The sequence below is a fragment of the Temnothorax longispinosus genome, chromosome 1, assembly GCF_030848805.1.
Source record: "Temnothorax longispinosus isolate EJ_2023e chromosome 1, Tlon_JGU_v1, whole genome shotgun sequence".
NCBI classification, from domain to species: domain Eukaryota; kingdom Metazoa; phylum Arthropoda; class Insecta; order Hymenoptera; family Formicidae; genus Temnothorax; species Temnothorax longispinosus.
In genome coordinates this window covers 4141767-4152311 of record NC_092358.1, presented here as the reverse complement: position 1 = coordinate 4152311, position 10545 = coordinate 4141767, and the positions used below count along the sequence as shown (strand labels likewise).

At 37.8% G+C, this 10545-nt stretch overlaps 2 protein-coding genes across 2 annotated transcripts; both read right to left on the bottom strand.

The window, feature by feature from the left end:
* Nucleotides 1–202: 202 nt before the first annotated feature.
* LOC139815880 (uncharacterized) lies at nt 203–2529 on the bottom strand. Its single transcript, XM_071783127.1, has 3 exons — nt 2375–2529; nt 1316–1361; nt 203–1196 (listed from the first exon to the last, which is right to left on the bottom strand). The coding sequence occupies exons 1-3, from the start codon at nt 2384–2386 to the stop codon at nt 697–699; spliced, it is 558 nt and encodes a 185-aa protein (XP_071639228.1). The 5' UTR covers nt 2387–2529; the 3' UTR covers nt 203–696.
* Nucleotides 2530–4684: 2155 nt separating this feature from the next.
* LOC139815872 (uncharacterized) lies at nt 4685–9424 on the bottom strand. Its single transcript, XM_071783116.1, has 5 exons — nt 9384–9424; nt 7214–7343; nt 6611–6859; nt 6250–6523; nt 4685–6153 (listed from the first exon to the last, which is right to left on the bottom strand). The coding sequence occupies exons 1-5, from the start codon at nt 9393–9395 to the stop codon at nt 5577–5579; spliced, it is 1242 nt and encodes a 413-aa protein (XP_071639217.1). The 5' UTR covers nt 9396–9424; the 3' UTR covers nt 4685–5576.
* Nucleotides 9425–10545: the final 1121 nt, after the last annotated feature.

The window sequence follows — 10545 nt, the reverse complement described above, 5'->3', positions numbered from 1 at the left end:
AAATGCGATGGTTACGTCGATGGTTGAGAGCGACCGGTAGATCCGAAAGGGACGATAAAGGGGTGCATAACTAAACGTACAAACATACGTCTCAAAGTTGACATAAACGATGACAATACAATCTTAAAGTATAAACGATGACGGTATAATTGCAAAGCGACGATTTGATATAACAGAACGATTTGTATGATTTTTAGATCGAGAAACTTGAATAACATTTATTTATACAATTTTTCTTCCCACAATTTTCGTACAACACATATTCCCACAATTTACAAATTGGTGTGAAAATCTAAATGCGATTGTGAATGAATGAAATGGTAGGTGAAATGGGAGTGAATTAAATGGACGTAAAAGTATGACACGAATTATTATAGGAGTATAATTCTTTAGCAAAAATTAATTTTTCTTTTTCTAACTAAATAGATAAAAATAGAAAGTCTTAAAACTTAACTTTTTTAAATTTAATTCGTCTCAATAAATTAACGTAAAGATGTTTATAATAAAATATTTACGAAAGGAGAAATAAACAGCCACTAGTCTCGCGTTTCAACGAGGATTACGAATAGGTTACGAATTCATCAATGGTAAAATCTGATGAATGCAATGGATGAAATGATATGTAAAGAATGGATGTTTTTACGAAAAAAGAGACCGATGCCTTATAGATATCGTCGTCCCAGTGCCCTGAACAGATTATCCCTGACGTTGTCCTTGTGGAATCGCATTGGCAGTGGGCAGATTTTGCTGGATTTGCAAAAGCTGCTGAAGCTGTGGCGGCAGATTTCTGGAATACTGATAATTAGGCTGGCTGGCTTGCTGCTGCTGCGGTTGCGGTTGCGGTTGCGATTGCGGCGCATAATTGGAGCGATATTGCGGGTTGTATTGTTGTTGTGGTCGTTGAGCGCCGGGTGGCGGATTATATTGAGCTGGTCGTACGGGAATCTGCTTATAGGTTGGCTGCTGAGGCGCCTGACCTACTTGTACTTGCGGTCGATACTGAGTCAGCTGATTTTGCTGCAAATATTGAGGCTCAATGGGTCTCGAAGGCGCCAAGTTCGGCACCGGTTGCGGCGGAAGGTGAACAATCGGATCGCGATACTGCTGCGCGGCCAATATCTGCTTGATCGCTGCCGGTGCTTGATTGTAACCTCGGTAATTGCCTTGCTGTGCTTGTCTACGTTCCCGGATATGGCCTATTAAGATAATTGGAAACAAATGCAAATCTTCAGCAGGAAAATGGATTTTATATGTTGACGACACAACGGAAAAATATATTCTCAAAAAATATAAGACGTCGAAATTGATTACTCACTGTGGAATTCCGTTCCCAGCACGGGTGCCACGAAGAGGATCAAAAACTGAAAAGCAATATATCAAATAACGAAAGCACTTTTTTGCGTACAAAAAAATTCAAGACATAGATGTTTTTTATGTAACTGTATCAATAGAAGTCGGAAGGACGTGTAATTTTTCATACATTCCGTAAAATGAAAATCTTATCTTGGAAAGCTGAAAAAATTTTTTATTTGCATGATGTAAATAGAATTTCTTAGCTGACATTGATTATTTATGCACCGGCGCCGTAATTTGCACCACGAGAAGTGAAGCGATTATCGAGGTATGTAAATTGGTAAATTTAACTAGATCACCGCACTTGATTCATATCGGAAGAAATGTAATACGACATTTTCCAAGCGTGACGATTGCGTGCAAAGTATCTCGCTACGATGATATTATACAATAATCCTTGAATTTAAAAATAAAGATGTTATCGATAATAACATTATTTATGAAGCTATATTAACGGACTTTGTAATATTTCAATAAGATATACCATCTTAACTTTCTCTGTGAACAGGATTCATATAATAAAATAAACATAATGGAATTTGTAATGAATATTTATAGAAATCGGTCATAAATTAAAGATTAAAAACATAAGAAAATTACATGTCGTTGAGTTGAATGTGAAGAGTTACGAATTTAGCAAATTCCTTTTTTTGAACATTATTTTTATCTTTGATGATCCAATACACCGAACGTTAATTTTCTCCACGAGAAAAAGAAAGGAAAGATCGTTAAACGCGAACGTTCGGTTTTGTCAATTTTTATACTCGGAAATGGAGATACTTAACACTCGGCGATCGATGAACGATAAAGTTTTGCTTATCTTCTCTTTTTTTTCCTTCAGTTACGTGGAGTTAGGAATAAAACTGCGACGAGATTTTAACGATCAACGCGAGATTGGAAAGCAAAAGCGAGCACTCGCTCGGACGTTGGCTACTTCACGGAGCGGCTTTGATCGCGCTTTCTTCCCGCGTGCATCCGCGCCGCGGAATTTCGCGAGGTTTTTAGGGTCGCGTAGACTTACGAGGAATCTCATGATTGTTGAACAACGATATCCGAAGGGCAGCGGAACGAAACTGGCGGCCGCGTCGCGACGCACTTCTATATGGGGCCCGGTCGTCGCGGACCGAGCCGCGCCGTCGGCCACCACCAGCTTTCATGGTTGGACGGGTTTCGACCGATTTTTTTCGCTTGCAAATCCCCCGCCCGTCGTCACGTAACGTACCCAACGCAACGGACCAACGCGCCCCGTGCTAGCTGGCCGCTAGTTGCTCCAGGAAATGACCGGCGCGGTGGCACTAGAAAAGTCAAAGCGCGGTGCAGTTATACGTTTGTCTCTTTCGTATACAATGCCTCGTGGAGAATTGTAAAATAATAATTTTGTTTTAATTTCTGTTTAATAAAATTTAAAATTAAAGTTAAAATAAATCGGAAAATTATTGTGAAATATTATCGAAGAAGTAAGATACTGCAATTAATCCGGAAAAGATTTCATTATTATTATTATTATTATTATAAATTAATTTTATATTTACCAAAAAGTAATATTTTCCAGCAAATTTTATTATTCATTATTCGTTATTGATTAACAGCAACAAAAAAGAAAAGAAAACATAAAATTGAATAAAGTTTATGAGAGAAAAATAAGCAGAGATGTCTCATCTACATGATATAGCGTGACATCGAATGAAACTAATTGTAAATAATAATGTTTATTTATAAATAACAAAATTGCAATAATAGTAAATTAATTTCTCCTGCGTATAGAACTTAATATTCCTTTCATACAAGGTTTATGTAATTTTACATCACATCGTAGATTAGCGATACCGTTACGTGAAAGTGGTTCGACCGTGTCTCTTTTCCCCGTGTTTTTCTTGCAACCATGTAGAACTGTCGAATTTTAGATTGAAATTTTGCGTTGCTTATCGAGTCGTTGACTATGGTAAGCGAACATTGTCATGCATTATGCGTATCACCAATTATTTTCGAACGACGTGAAAGTTGTTCGTTTCTTTGCAGTTGTAGCTCTATGTTACATATATACAGTATCAGTCTCAGTAATAAAAGTCTTTATTTAATTATTCTTAACATTATCTTTATAATTATCTTATATATAATTATCTTTATTACCTATTATATTTCAAAAAAGTCTTAAAATTCTAATGTCCAAAATTCGCGATGTCTAGCGATCTTTTCAGAATTGATATTCAGTTTGTTTCTATTTTTATATTAATAACCAGTTATGATTTATTTAATAACAAGCACTATATCTTAGCTTTCAAAGAAATTATAAATCGTAATATTTTTCTTCTACATCGTAAGCGTATCGATCTCGCCATATCGTGTACTCAGAGACTTGGCAGTGCGCGCGAATACCTACACGTTGAATCGCGAACTCGATGTTCACGATAGATACGTTACATTCCACATGCTCGACGAATGAACGAAGGTGCACTATAATAGATATCTGCTTCGTAGGGAAGGGTGATATATGTATGCATTGCATCCAGTCACGTAATGGTTGAGCCGGCACCATACAGGAAACGAACGCATGGATCGCTTCCGTATTCGACGCGTGTCGTAAATCGAGTGCATCGTTAAAGTGCACAGCAACAACATATCGCAGCATGTTATGCACATTTTAAGGATGCCACAAGATACACAAATACATAAAAATATTCAAATTGACATAATACACCTTAAATATAATAAATTAATGTAGATATTATTATATATAGACATTCTGACGAAAGTATATTGTAATATCTAAAGATTGCCTGCGAAACACACCTGCTGTTTCTTAAAACATCGACATTGAAGAATATTGCATTCAACATTCTGCAAAAAAGTCGCTGAATTTAATTGACGAGTAATTCTATATCGTAGGAACAGTGCTCACTCGCGATTATCAGCTCCCTCTCTCTATACTACTCTCTCTCCATCGCAATTTTATCGTCAAGTGTGTATACATATATATTTATGAGCCAAGATTGCGTAAAGAATTCAGCATTCCGCTTTCAACATTCCGAATTCCTTTCAATGCTTTAAATATATTAAACATTAAACGTATCCGATTGAGCGTCGTAATTACTTAAAAAATAAAAATTATGATGAGATGAGATTTATAGTGCACGCATAAAAAATGTAGAACACAATTAAAATAATCTCTTTAATGATTTTAATGCTAACCTTTAGACATTAAATAAAAATTTTATATTTCAGAATTATTTGATATGAATTTTAAAATATGTAAATTGAGAAAAATATCTTTACATTTCTCCTCAATAAAGCGTAAGGAAATAATTAAATTTAATGGACTTTAAAAATAACGACTATCTCCAATTTATTGAAGAATATATTCATTAAAGTTTGACTTATATATCGGTGGCTAAATTAGATTGGGAAAAAACAAACTTACATCGCAAGGATAGAATCGCAAATATTTTATTTGGAAACACGTATAAATGTAAAAAACTATAATACAGATAAACTTATTACGTATATATTTTTTTCAAACATATATCAATATTCGTCTGAATATATTATCGCGAGAACAACGTTCGGCTCTATTTCTCTTTTCGTTGTATAAGAATCCTGAAAAAAATTGATTTTCAGACGTCAATCTCGCTTTATCTCGTTGTGATATATCAAAACTTCTGATCAAATATGAGAAATCTGTAAGAATGTATTTTTTTTTTCAACCACAGATTTCGCAAAATGTTGACAGCGATAGAGAACTCTCTCTCATTCTTAAAATATTTCTTATTTGTTGGATAAAATCGAAGAAAAATAACTTTAATATCAAAATCCGAGCTTCAAAAACTAAAAAAATAAAAAAATAGATATATGTATTCAATAGAAAAACTAAAATATTCATATCGCATTAATTACCGCACGTATCGTTCATATCTATTACTTAACAAATATCGCATTAAATAGAGAGCATTTTTTCCTCTTTACTTCAGAAAGACCAACAAGAATTTAGAAGATTTCAAGCTATTTATGATTTTCTTTTAATTGTAATCCTTTTCATAAACCTAACAAGTAAACTCTCAAAGTAAAAGCAATGTTTACCCTACCTTCATATAGTAAATTTATTTATTTGACCAAATTATATGTGTTTAAAAAAACTCGAGCGTAATTTATCACATTGTAGAATAGAATCCAGTCCTGTTAGAAAGACTCGTTCTAGGCATAGCAATGAGGATGCCTCGTCAAGGTAATCAGTACTGATTCTCGGTGACGGGTCTTACGCCAGGCTGCTGCTGATTATAGCCGAGTTGCTGATTATAACCGAGTTGCTGATACTGCTGGTTCTGGTCATACGCGGGCTGTATGCGGGCCTGCGTGTATGCGCTAGCCTGACCGTCGTAGGCGCCACCCTGACCTTGGTATTGCGCTTGCTGCAGCGGTTGTTGTTGCAACTGCTGCTGCTGCTGCTGCTGCGCTTCCGCGCGATGCGGCACGTATGGCTCTCCCGCACGGTACGCGACCTGGTTGGCAAAGATGTTGTATGGCGTTTGCGCCTGGAATTTCAGCAGGTCGCGCAATTGAGACGGCAGATTAGGCGAGTACTGAATCTGCGGCTCTGCCGGCGGTTGGGATACCCTGCGATATTGCGGTTGCTGATGTTGCTGTTCAGCCTGACGTTTGCTTCTGGAGTGGCCGCGTGACTTTTGACGAGGTGATCCACGGATCACGGGCTCAGGTGGAGGCGCGGCTGCCGCTTCTTGAGCCAACTTTCGCAGATGTTCCTGGACCTGCTGAGACTGAGCCCGTATGGCGGCCTCTTCGTCGAATCTGTAATTGATTAAGAAAAATAATGATATTTAACATCGATATAGACATAAAGATATCAAAGATGCAATCTTACTCGATGTCCTTATTGTTTCGTACCTGTAAGGTTCCGGAATTATATTGATGTACGGAATTTGCTGCTGGAATTGGAGCAGTTGTTGGATCTGCGGCGGTGCGTTAGAGTAAGGCTTGTAATTTGGCACTGCTTCCGGTTGTTGTTGTTGTTGTTGCGGTTGCGGTTGCGGTTGCGGTCGATGAACTCTTTGTCGGGGCGAGGCTCGCGGAATCGGCGCCGCTGCTTGCGCGTATTGCGGTTCCGCCTGAGCTTGCGGACGTGGTTGACGATCGTACGATCTCCAGTTTACCCTGTAGCCTTTTAATACATATTTATGTCAATTCGATTCGATATATAGTCCGAGACATAGTGACAAAGTTCGTGAAACAAAGTTGATGACAGTACCGCTAGGATCGTCGTACTGGAGCGCTTTTGCATTAATTTGATTAGCATCGTAAGCGGGCTGGATTGCGGGCTGGACTGTGGGCTGACCGTATCGATCAATCGGCCCTTGTACATTGTAGGTGGCCGATCCACCATCCGAGGGCCCTTGAATTTGAAAATTCGAGTGCCCATCCGTAGCACCTTGGATCCTGAAGTTAGTATTACCGTCGGTCGCGCCTTGAATGGTAAAGTCTCCCAGACCACCGCCCTCTAAAAACCGAATATTCAAAAATATCATTTTAAAAAATACACAAAACAAAATTCTAAATTACATTTATATCAACATAGGTACCTTATTTTAAATAATGTTCGAATACTAGTATAACTATAAAGTTATAAAACCCAAGAAGTTTTAGACTATTTTAGAGTAAAAGACATATAAAGGTAAATATCTAAAAAGAAATTTTTCTACGAAATAATTGTGGATTGAAAAAAATGTAAAAATCTATTGAAAAAAACTAAAATATTCTGAAGGACAACTTTATAAAAACAAAAGATAAGTATAAATTGTTTCCCGGTTTTTATACTTTCCAGTCCGCATTGTCTACGTTTATCTGCACTTACCACTTGCGTCTGTGTATTCGATTCCTTTCTCTTCGCTGAACTTAAGACCTTGAGCCCGTCGGTGTCCGTCGCTAGGCCCCTGAATTGAAAATTCAGCCAGGCACATGGGTAGTGCCGTCAATAGTAAAATCTATGACAAAAGATTTATGATAGAATTGTATACAATGTATGACATGACATAATATAATAGAGTGCGTTATGATTTATACCTACGTCATAAATAAATCAAGTATCGGTAATAAAAGAGAAAGTTTATTATACAATGGGATGAATAAAATCCATTCAATTACACGTTGATAATTTTTATGTAATTGTATTATTTTTCCAATAATTTAATACTTGGAAAAGATACTAAAATTATATTTATCATTATTATATTGATCTCTTTATGATCGACATAAATAATGTTTTATCTCTAATCCTTATAACAAAATAAAATCGGAATGTAACATTATTACATTTAAACGTTATTTACTTTGCTCTCGATGTTAAGCGCTTTCGATTTCGCAATCAGACGATCAAAGATCATTATCTAATGCGCGTGGCACTAAACCTGAATCCGTCTTACGGTATGTACTATATTGCATATATGGAAGCGTATCGAGCAACCGGCACCGGGAAGCTGGAAGGGAAAGTCCGCGAGCGCATGAATCTTTAATCACGGTAATCGGGGAAAAGGTGAGCACGTTGCCGGTTAACATTCGCGATCGGTAGACGCACTTGGGTCGTTAGGAACGCGGCCGCAAGACAAAAAGGCAGGTGGAAGAAAAAAAAGAAGAAAAGTGTAAGTCGTCAGTCGACTTATAACTGAGCGATCGAATGCGTTGAGCTGCGAGCGTTACATGGTAGAAAGCGAGGTAGATATTAATCGTTCAGACACGCCCGACGAGATTATTCGAAAAAATTAATTTCGACTCGTTTGAAAATATCTGCGACCGACTGTCACGGGACAAAATGCCGTTCCAGAATTGCACGACGAAAATCTGCGCGAGTCGTATCTCGGAGAACGCGGAAACCGAGCGACATTTCGCGAGGAACAAGTCGCGACACGCATGCTGATTATTGAGGTCTACATACATATGTTCTCCCGTTTAAGCAAGAATCACGACGAAAAAAAAAAGGATATTATGATTGGCTAAAAATAGCGTACATACATAAACCAATGTTTAATTTCAATCAACGCATTTATTCTTGTTGCGTTTTTATATCTGTTTTCTCCTTATAAACGCCTTTTGTATGCCGTTGTAGATTTAGCTCTTAAAGAGAAGAAAATATGTGGAGCGATGCTAAGGGAGTCGATGGAACTAGCAGGACAAGCTACTCCCCATGTTGAAATCTTGATCCGCGAGCTTGCAACGAGATTGCAAAAGTCTGATTACTCGTTTCCGCGGCTGCGACAATTGGGTCGTGAAACGTAGCTGCACTCCCGGCCAGTGACCGCGGTAATTAAGCGGCATTCTGAATCGTCACCCTCTTTACGACATCCAACGATGCAATTACGTGCACGACATTCATCATTCCCTTATTCACGCTTGTTGCCTTTTGACGGGAGGCGGGTTGACCAGTACCTCTGACAAAACAAACGACTTCCCGTTTTCGAATCTTGCGCGTCACGTGTAATAAAACCGTGTAAGAGAGCGTATTCAATATTTTCACGACAAAAACGTGAAAAACGGAGGTGCGAAAGACACGGCGAAATAAATTCGTCGTCCAATTAATATCTGAAAAAATATTTTGCGACACATGGCAATTAAATGTACGCGACACTTCGTTCCACACTTTTCCCAGTTTTTAACGCGACGAGATGGTCAGTGTAAAACGTACATACATGCTTATGTCTCTACAAGATTCACACAGTGATTGACACACAGTGATTAAGGATTTGATCGGCGGATATGCGAGAAAATGTTCAGGAACAAAATAGCGCAAAACAGCGGGCGACACCTGTTAATCGAATCGTCGCATAATTCATCGCTGGTATATCCGGTTTGCGTATCCAGCACGATTATAGGCGCACGCGACTTCATTTCGCCTACATCAGACACCGCGAAGAGAAACGCGCGACTCTCGGAAAAGTCGTACGCGCGCATTCTACATTGTTCTTTACTTTTTGAACGAGGACTTTCGATTCAGAGAAAAAGAATGAATGCAAGGCAGCTGGCGTACTTACGTGCAATTTCATGGCGTGAAAGCTGGTCGATTCGTTCGAGGGTGGAGTGTTTCTGAGGCGGGCGCGCGGTCACCAGAACAACTTTATAGTCGGCCACGTAAAAGGAGCCTTTCGATGACGGGGATGTGACTTGGCGAGAGCCACCTCCATTTTGCACCTCGTCGGCCGGCCGGCCGGCCGACATAGTGCTCTAACAGTCCAGCAGTCATTGCTCTTTCTTGCAAACGCGAGCGTATTAATGGAAATTGCTTCCGGCGCTAAGTAACAGTCTTACCTTAATTCCATTGTAAAGTTCCATCTGCGGACTATATAAATTAAATTTTGACTTATAGCGCTAGTCTTATTCTTGTATATTTCTACTTTTAGTTTTTAAATTTTTTTATTAAAAAAAGAAAAAATTTTAATAAAAAATTTTGATAACTTCTTATAAAGTCAACCGTTAGCATTTCGAAAGTAATTTAATAAAAATTTATAAAATAAATATTTAATTTAACCAAATCACAGTATTACAACCTAATTCTAACTTCTTAGCATGCAGAGAATAAATAAAAAAGAATTTTACATGCCTGCAATAAACAAATTTTTATACAATAATTTTACGAAATGTTTTATATTGCGCATTTTACTAAATTAATCCTAATTTTATAATAATTTATTTGTTCATTGCAATAATATGATTTTTGTTTTACGTGATAACAAGAAAGTATACATTTGTTTGCAAATGCATCTCGAGTTTTGCTTGTCTCGGGTCATCAAGCTTTCTTTATCCAGCTACGAGGCATTAATCTTCTACGCGATGTATTCTAATCGTGAAAAGTCTCGAGTACACAGATGGAAAACTACGGAATAGCTGCGGTGGAATGTGATGCAACACGATATTTCCCAGGCAATCGCCATTCAAAGGTTACGGAGTAAAGAACGCGAGGATCCGCAATTAATTGTCGACATTGAATTCAATCATTGTCCTGTCACGTTATGTAAAGGCACTGCACACCGTTGCTTTTAGCATTAAAGTGCTGCTAATAATACAGATTTAAGCTATAAAAAATGGAATCTTAAAAGAAAGCAAAATAAGAAGTTTTAATGTATTACAATAGTATTGCGATTGGTATAGATATAGTGGTTGCACATATACAGAAATGTAATTAGGGGAATTATTCTT

Coding starts and splice junctions, on each gene's coding strand:
- LOC139815880 (XM_071783127.1), bottom strand. Junction 1,197..1,315: donor GCTGGGAACGGAATTCCACA/GTGAGTAATCAA, acceptor TTATCTTAATAG/GCCATATCCGGGAACGTAGA.
- LOC139815872 (XM_071783116.1), bottom strand. Junction 6,524..6,610: donor CCAGTACGACGATCCTAGCG/GTACTGTCATCA, acceptor ATGTATTAAAAG/GCTACAGGGTAAACTGGAGA. Junction 6,154..6,249: donor ATAATTCCGGAACCTTACAG/GTACGAAACAAT, acceptor AATCAATTACAG/ATTCGACGAAGAGGCCGCCA.